Below are 9,089 nucleotides of genomic sequence, written 5' to 3'. Positions count from 1 at the left end.
TCTGGGGACTCCAAAATGTCTATTCTGTTCCTTTGTAAGGGGGCAGTAAAAAGTAGTAGCTTGAAATCCCCTCTGACTTTGATACAAATTCTGTCTGTAGATAATAATAGTATCTATGCTATATTGGACATATATAGTTTACATATATCTATATGTATATCTATCGTATATCTATAGATATATCTATGTATCATTCTGTACATCATATCCATATATCCACATATCAGGTACATATATATCAATACATATATCTATATATTGTAAAATATCACCATATCCATTCATCTGTGGCTCCATCCTGCATTGTGCAGACACACACATACAGTACGTGACGGCACAGTGGCTGGCACTCAGTAACAGGAACCTGCCAACTAGAAGGGAGATGGGGTGTGTGGTCCCCCAATCTGTCTTCACTCCCCCAAGGCAAGGGATGGTATGTATATGCTTTGGAAAATCAGCACCCTGAGCTCTGGACCCTTGCTGACCCTCTCACCTCACTCCATGTGCTCTGCAAGGCTCCTTGGATGATGGTACGCTGAGAGGCACCCCATGGCATCTCCTGATGAAGATGGGCGGCCCTCGCTGCCCAACCCCTGGGACGCCATCCTTGAGGCCGCCAAGCATCAGCTCCCATCTCTGGACTCGGATTCCTCCTCGGTAAGCAAGCACCTTCTTCCGACATCTTCCTAGGCCCCCACTGTCCTTTCCTCCCATGACAGACACGATGCTGACCGGAGAGCTCTGTGTCATGTAAGTGAAGTACCAAGCTGTCACCTCACTGCCCTGCTCATTCTGTGCCAGGCATTAACTGGGCTTAGCGGGTGGCAGGTAACCCAGGACTGGGTGCCCTGGATCTCACCTCCACCAGGTGGTGCTGCTGAGCCCATTTCGAAATCAGCCTCTGAAATCGGTGTCAGTGAGGCCCTTTGGGAGAGAACTGGTCCCCCCAGACAGTCGGAGAGCCTGGGGCAGGGCAGGTGGGTGGAAGCTGAGGCCCTCCTGGCTCTGCCTCTGGCTGTTTAACCCAAACCCTTCTCATCTGTCCACAGTCAGACCGCGAGGACGAGGAGCTGTTCATCTTCCAGCGAAATGAAACCACCCTGATTCCAGACTTGTCAGAGGAACTGGCCGACGACCCTGCTGAGGCCTGGGTGACTTCCTCTGAGTCTCTTCCTGAGGTTTGTTAAAGGCAGGCTCCAGGGGACCACGAACCTGGGTGTGGGTGCTCCTGGCCCTCACTGGGCTTTAAAGCAGTGTGGTTCTAAAGAGGTTAACGCCCCCGGTCTAGTATCACCCGGGCCTTTCTCCAGGTATGGCCCAAGGAGTTCAGACACCAGACGTCTACTGGCCTTGTGCACGTCATGCTCCCAGGAGCCCAGAATACTTAGAGCTGGGGCCAGGGACCTGATTTCCTATCTGATTGTACCCCTTGCTCTTCCCTTTGACCCCTCACCACACACAGTCCTGAGTGCAAGCACTGACCCAGCGTCATCATATGGAGCCAGAGCATGTCCACACCAGGAGTCACCCACACCCCCAGCCAGGCCTAGAAATACATCTGAAATAACTCTAAACAGGAAAACTGCCAAGGCTGCCAAGCGCCCTGGTTAGTTCAGTTGGAACCATGTCCACTTCACTTTGTTTTGTGTTGTTTCCATTTCTACAGTTACCTCAGCAGTTACTCTTCCATACAATTAGGGTTTAACCTGGGATGGAAAACCCTGTACCAGCTCACAGGGGTTGAGGCCTGGGTGTTGTCTTTTCCACCTCTAACCACTTGCACCTGTGCACAGTGGCCGAAAGGGTGGAACAACCCAAGTGTCCATCAACAGACAAAATGGATAAACAACTGGATAAACAACAGACAATATGGATACAATGAAGTGTATCCATACAACAGAATAGAATTCACCCATGAAAAGGAATGCAGTCCTGACACACAGCACAACATTGGAAGCTTGGAAACACAAAGCCAAGTGGAAAGACACAAAAGACAAACACTGTGTGATGCCACGCCTATGAAATATCTGGACCAGGCAAACCTACAGAGACAGGAAGTAGATGAGAGCTCACCAGGGGCTGGGGGAGGGGAGGTACAGGGTTTCTGTTCCAGGTGATGAAAACCTTTTGGAAATAGACTGTGGGGATGGTTTGTACAGCATTAGGATAGAGTCAGTGCCACGGAACTGTACATTAAAAAATGGTTGACATGGCAGATTTTATGTTCCTTGCACATCTTACCACACAACACCCCCCCACCCCCAGGGATGTTTGGAGGCTGCTAACCAGGGACACCTGTTTCCTGCATAGCTAGCTGCGGTGCCTGTAGAATCCGCCATGGAGCCCTGGGGCGAGTGGAATGCATGCCCCCAGCCCCAGGAGTCAGCCCCTCTGGAAGGAAGGGCCCTCGGCAAGAGCAGCTCTCTTCTCAGGATGTCTGCAAAGAGCCCCCCACGGCAGGATGATGATGCGAGTGGGACCCTCAACACCAGTGCGTCACAGAGTCCTCGCCAGGGCCCTCAGGGAGAGGCCACCCGCTCTGCTCAGGAAGCAGGCCTGCAGATAGAGCCCCCGGGCGCAGCCTCAGAGGCCCAGGAAGGCTCGGACGCAGCCAACCACAGAGGCCTGCGGAGGGAGAGGAGGAAGATGATTGAGAAAGACATCCTCCACAAAGTCACCTGGGACAGCCAGGACGCAGCCTGCCCTGACGCGAGCCGAGGGAAGGAGAAGGCCTGCGACGGTGTGGAGGTGCCTTCAGAGGGGCCCCTGGGGTGTCTGCCCGTGCTTTCCCTCCAGGTAGGCATGCCCCCAGCCCAGGCTTCCTCGAGGTGTTGGTCCTCCCCACTACATCTGTCTTAGGCTCTTTGGGCTGTGGTAACAAAAGTCCCATAGACTTGGGCAGGGGCCTTAAACAACAGAAACTAATTTTTCACAGTCTGAAATCTGGAAGTCCAAGGTCAAGGCTCCATCACATTTGGTGTCTAGTTGAGAGCATGCTTCCTGGTTCATTTGGAACAAGGAGGAGCTCTCTGGAGTCTCCTTTCTTTTAAGGGCACCAATCCCATTCATGAGGGCTCCACCTCCGTGACCTCATCACCTTCAAACACCATCACACTGGGGATTAGGAGTTCAACACATGAATTTTGGAGGGACACAGAGATTCAGTCTGTAGCAATGACCTCAGGCCCACGGCACCAGGCCTACCATCAGGCAGGCAAGTCCTACGTGCCAGACAGACAATCCTCAGAGTTACAGTGAACAGGAGGGAGCAGGTAGTCCCCAGCTTTCTTAAAATAGAAAGAAAGAAAAAACTAATCCCAGGCATCATCATGAAGACATAGAAGATAGAGCAGACCGTGACAAAGCAGCATCTGAAAACGTTCAAGCCCTTGTTCTCATACAAACAGTGAGCCCCCGTTAATGCTGTTATTCAGATCATCCACGAGAACCAGCAAGATGACAAAGGCCGTTCAAAGGGATCATGAGAAACTGGGATTTTGTTCAACAGGGGAGTGGGGAATGTGGAGATAAAATTGCTACCCTAAGTACAGTAGGCTCAATGGGGCAACAGAACCGGTACCTTTGGGCTTAGCTGCTCCAATGGAGGGAAAAGAAAACCCTTGCATTTCTCAGCTTTACAAAGTTATCAAACAGGTGAGCCCTGGTCAGTCACGCAAACCAGCCCTCCCCGAGAAAGATGGGCTCATTAGAAGATGCCCCCATATGACACAGAAACATCACAAAATTATCTTTGTTGCCTTATGTGACAGGTTTTTGTAACAACCTAGAGAAAACTGGCATTGAGTGTACCTGGAGATCACTTTCACCAATTCTACCCTGTCAATTCCATTCTTTCCTCAACCCCTGTGGGAGGTGCTCAAAGCCTTAACAGGACACTCTAATTCCTGATTAACATCTCTATGCCCACTGCATCACCATCCCCACAGCCCTCTTCCAAGCCCTCCAATCCCAACAGCTGCTGTGTTTCTTTCTTAAAGGAGCAAAACGTTCTAACCTCCCAACATTCTAAACCTGTCTGAACCTAAATAATTTTAAAATGACACTGAGCTTCCTCCAAGCCAGACAATGTCTTTGTGCCAGAAATAGAAGTATTGCCCCAAAAAAGGCATAGGAAAGGGGGTGGCAAGAAAGGCAGGCCCCACCCACCTTCACGGGGGTGGTTCATTCTGCAAAGCCTATGTGTGGGGTAGGTGTGCCAGGGTGGGTGAGTGAGCCGCCTCATCTTAACCCTGGTTTCTGCCCCAGCCATCCCGGGACAGCCTCCGTGGATCCAAAATTCCTGTCCCTGGGACCCCGAGGCAGCCTGCTTTAATTATTTCAGGAACTTGAAGAGTGGGATTTGGATCAAGTCCTTCTGAGTCTGACTGGGCGAGAAGAGGACCGGGGAGATGGTGCTCCTGGAGCTGCGTGGTGGGCGGCTGACCGCCTCAAGGGCCAAGGTTTGACCTTGAGCACCGGGGGTGGGGTGGGGGGGGGGCAAGTGCATCTCCACAAGCGGCTCCTTCCAGGGCTTCCCAGTGAAATGGGGGCTGGGCTGGGCAGGGTCACTTCAGCAGCTTGCTGTGCCCTCTGTGCTGCTCAGCCCTCACCTTCCCACACACGCAGGATGCAAGACTTCATCCACCCACCCATCCATCCTTTCATTCATCCACCAACTCACCCATTTATCTACCCGCTATATATGTGACTGCCTTTTCCTTCCTCCCCACCTCCTCAGACCTTCCTCTTTCCCTCTGGAAGCCAAGTAATCCTGCATTTTGTGCCCCCTTCAGCCAGCTCCTAAACAGAATCCTGCTTCCACTGCCTCTCTGTTTACAAACAAAGCCAGGGGTAACTCCTTCACTGGGCTTGTGGCCTGGCTCTGGGCGGTTTCCTAACAGTTTCCCAAGAGTTTCTCATCCCTCTTGGCCACTCTGGCCCATAAAAGCGAGTGGAGGCAGGCCTGAGGTAAAGAAGGTGCAATTTCCAGCCCCTGGTTCCAGAGCAAAGGTTCCTTTTAAAAAGGGTTTCATCTGTAATTTAACCCCTTAGAGCACGATATGCAGAAACTCGCCCTTGTACAAGTGGGGCAGGGCCTCCTCGGGCCTCGGTGGCCGCCCCCTGGGGCAGTGTAGCGGAACCCGTCATCCATCTGCTTGTGTGCTATCTGCTCAGTCTCTCGCTCCTGTCCCACTCTCTGCAGCCCCATGGACTGTAGCCCCCCAGGCCCTTCTGTCCATGGAATTTTCCAGGCAAGAATATTAGAGTCGGTTTCCACTATGCTCCAGGGGATCTTCTTGACCCAGGAATCTGCATTGGCAGGTGGATTCTTTACCACTCCCCCGTTCTTCATTTAAAGGCCTTTAATTTAAAGCCTTTAATTAAGCTATTCCACTTCTACAGTCTATCATCACGCATCTGTCTCAACACAGGATATAAAGTATATTCAGTGAAAAAAAGTCTATAGAGGGGGACTTTCCTAGTGGTTCAGAGGTTAAGAATCCACTCTTGCACTGCATGGGGGCATGGGTTCCATCCTTGGTCAGGGAACTAAGATCCCACATCCCGCCTGCTGCTGCTGCTGCTGCTGCTGCTGCTAAGTCACTTCAGCTGTGTCTGACTCTGTGCGACCCCACCAGGCTCCCCCGTCCCTGGGATTCTCTAGGCAAGAACACTGGAGCGGGTTGCCATTTCCTTCTCCAAAGCATGAAAGTCAAAAGTGAAAGTGAAGTTGCTAAGTCTTGTCACTTGCTTAGTGAGGCAAAAATAACAACAACAAAAAACCTGTTGCCATTTTTAAATGTTTTTAAAGATTTTTCTTGGATGTGGGCTGGTTTTATAGAATTTGTTACAATTTTGTTTCTGTTTTGGGTTTGTTTGCATTTTGTATTTCTTATATTTTTGGTTAATGGCCAGGAGGCATGTGGATCTTAGCTTCCTGACCAGGGATTGAACCTGCACCCCTGCATTGAAAGGCTAACTACTGTACCACCAGGGAAGCTCCCCCTGTTGCTATTTAAAAAAGGAAAAAACACAGAACTATTAACCATGGTTTCCTCTGACAAGTGAGACAGGAGCCAGGAAGTGGACTACCTTGTGAACAGGTGGTCACCCCTGCTTCCCGGGGTGCACACAGCTCCCTGCTTGTGAAAGAAAAGGCCCCTCACCCTGCTGAGCTGGAGGGGGCCGCACTAAAGTTGTGAGCCACAGAGGGTGGGCTGGGCCCCTGGCACTTCTCTGTGCATAAGCCTAGCATGTCCACGCGAGGAGTCCTGAGGCTCAGGCTGCAGTGGGTCAAAGTGGGGGCCGTGTCCCCACCAAGCTGCCTTTGCCCTCTCCGCAGACCACACCGAGCCTAGCACCCAGGACCGGCTCATGGAACGTCTGAGCCTCCTGTGTGCCAGGCAGTCCACAGCCGCCGCCTCTGCTTGGAGAGTGCCTGCTGATATGCCCCAGGGAGCCCGGCCACGGCAAGCCAGAAGCAGGTGGGCTTTGTTGACCCCTGACCCCGTCCTCTCTAGTAGTAGCTTCTCTTAGTATTCACGGTGACTTGATTTAAGGGCAGGGCACCTGATGTGTATTTCTCTTCATCTCAAGAATATGATCAGGTCAGTATTACTATTATCCCCATTTTACAGATGGGGAAACAGGCTGAAAGGTTGATTTGCCCAGGACATAAGTGGCAGAGCTGGGACTCAGGCCCCAAAGCACCTGCTCTTTCCCACCCCATGGGAATCCTCCCTAGGAAAGAACCCTCTCCCTCTGGCCACGTTGATTGGGCTAGCCCCAAGCACCTGTCCCCAGCCAGGTCAGCTGGGGGGCGGGGTGGGCAGGGGTGGGGACAGGGCCCTGGGGTCTCTTAAGGCCCAGCTGCGTCCCAACTTCCAACACTCTGGTGGTCCCACCCTTTTTAGAAGTCTGAGAGCCAGGAATTCCCTTTCTTGCCTGAGCTAGCTGAAGTAGGCTTCTGTCCCTGACAACCCATGTGTCTGGTAGAAAGGATTTTGCACTGTCCAATCAGTGCCACTGGCTACACATGGCTAGTGCAGCTGAGGAACAGGATTTCTAACTTATATTAGCTTAAATGCAAGTTTAAATAGCTTTTGGTGAGCGTCTACCATACTGGAAAGTAGACACAGAACCACCACGCAGAGTTCCACTGGACAGCGCTGGCCTGAATCTTGAGGGCTGTTCTCAGGACCTGCCTCAGGGTCCTGCACTGGGGCACCCAGCCCAGCATGGGCAGGTCACGGTGACCACCGGGAAGTAACTCAGCCACCCCCACCTCCCAGATGTGCTTCCAGGGAGCTGGGCTTCCAGGCGCTGGCCCAGGACATGCGGGTGAGGAACCTGGCGGAGCCTCCCACCATATTTATTGACCTGCGGCCGACGAAGACATCGGACCAGGGGCCCTTGGAGAGGTACAGAAAGTGCGGACAGCCCTGCAGCAGACCCGCTGCTTCGGGAGGAAGGGGACTTGGACAGCAGGTCCTGGGAGCTCTGCTCACTAAAGAAGGGCTTTCAGCCAGGAACTGAGCCTGGCCCACAGTCCCACAGGGCCCCAGCCACAGGCCCTCCCTGCAGGCAGCGGGGAAGCTGGGGCACAGGGTCGGGGGTGCCTCGCTGAGCCGAGGCTGGGGTACCCGGCCCTGGCCGCACCCCTCCACCACATGCAGGAAGCTCACTGGCCCTGCGGCTTTGGCTGGCTGCCCATCCTCCTGCCCTGGGTCACACGGGAGCCCTGGGCGCTCCAAGTCCCTGGCGAGAGCCACGCCTGGCCAGAGTAGACTGGGCGTGTCCAGAAGAACCCACCTCTCGTCTGCCCGCAGCTCCAGCTCCTACTCCAGCTCCTCTGACAGCGAGGAGGCGGAAGAGACAGCAGCTCGGAGAGACCCGCAGGGCCCAGCCAGGCTACGGTAACCACATGGGGCACCCCTCACCGTCACAGGCGGGGGTGCTCACCTGGTCCCAGCTCGCATTTCTAACATTGTTGCTCTCAGCATCTTGCACGCACAGAGCTGGCACAGGAGGGTGTGGGCTGCTCTGGGAGGCTGGCAGGGTAGCCCAGCCTGACCTGTGCCCCTCCAGACAACCCCCAGGATGCCTTAGCTTGGTCTCAAGAAGGGATTACATTTTCTTTCTGAAAAATAGCTCTGCAAATTGACTTGCTCCCTGCTCCCTGCCAGTGATGGCAACAGAGGTGAACAGATATTGTAGGGATGGGACTACGTGATTGGTTAACGGCCAGAGAGGAAAGGCTCAGGTCAACTAAGTGAAACGTCAGATTCAGGGAAGGCATGGGTCTCTGAGGAGCGGAGGCTACCCCAGGGCCGCGGGGCGAATGTGCACTGCGCACTCTGGCAGTCTCTGTCGCTTTTGGACTTCAGACCTTGCAGATTCTGCCCCTTGGGAATGTCAGAGTCTACCGCAGCTTTCTTCCCACGTGGTGTGTGGCTGGACATCCCAGGAACAAAAAGGGGAGACAAATCGGGGTTGAGAAGTGCCACACAGGTGTCCTCCCAGAGGCCTTTAATGTGCTGACGTGCTGTGTGACGGCACGGGCTGGGAGGCTGCAGTCTGATTTCTTTAGTCTCTTGAGAACCAGGCATGCGCTCCAGAAGCACCCTGGCTTCTCTCTGCTGGTGTCCTGTTTTGGGCACAGTACCCCAATATTGTGGCACAGCATTGGGAGGTTGGCTTCACTTAGTGCTGATGGCGGTCACGTCTCCTGTGTCACAGAGACTGCACGGGGAAGAGTCGGCTCCTCCAGCAGCTCAGGGCATCTCGGGAGGCGTCGGCTCGGCCTCAGCTGCCTACTGGCGAGAGTCCTGTCAGTCAGAAGGCTCAGGCCCCTGGAGATCTGGCCGGGTCCAGCCCTGGGGTGAAGCAACACGTAACGCTCTGGGCCGAGAGGGGCACACAGGCCAGACCTGCAGGGGGATGTCCCAGCGACAGCCCGGGAGGCCCGGTGCCTCCTCAGGGTCAACTGCAGATGCCTCAGGTCTGAGGAGGTAAGCAGGTGATCTGACTTGCCTTCGACACCAACACCGAGGCATTGGTGGTCCCCTCACTCACCCGTTTCCATCTGC

At 53.9% G+C, this 9,089-nt stretch overlaps 1 protein-coding gene across 1 annotated transcript; it reads left to right on the top strand.

Moving 5' to 3' along the window:
• Positions 1-549: 549 nt before the first annotated feature.
• Positions 550-8,885, top strand: DNAAF8 (dynein axonemal assembly factor 8). The gene is made up of 7 exons (XM_052636317.1): positions 550-657; positions 1,050-1,178; positions 2,311-2,796; positions 4,343-4,460; positions 6,344-6,417; positions 7,892-7,916; positions 8,740-8,885. Exons 1-7 carry the CDS (start codon positions 550-552, stop codon positions 8,883-8,885), a joined length of 1,086 nt encoding a protein of 361 aa, XP_052492277.1.
• The last annotated feature ends 204 nt before the right edge of the window (positions 8,886-9,089 follow it).

The sequence above is a fragment of the Budorcas taxicolor genome, chromosome 2 (genome assembly GCF_023091745.1).
Source record: "Budorcas taxicolor isolate Tak-1 chromosome 2, Takin1.1, whole genome shotgun sequence".
Lineage (NCBI taxonomy): Eukaryota > Metazoa > Chordata > Mammalia > Artiodactyla > Bovidae > Budorcas > Budorcas taxicolor.
Note: the sequence above shows the minus strand (reverse complement) of the source record. Positions and strands in the feature narration are given on the sequence as shown.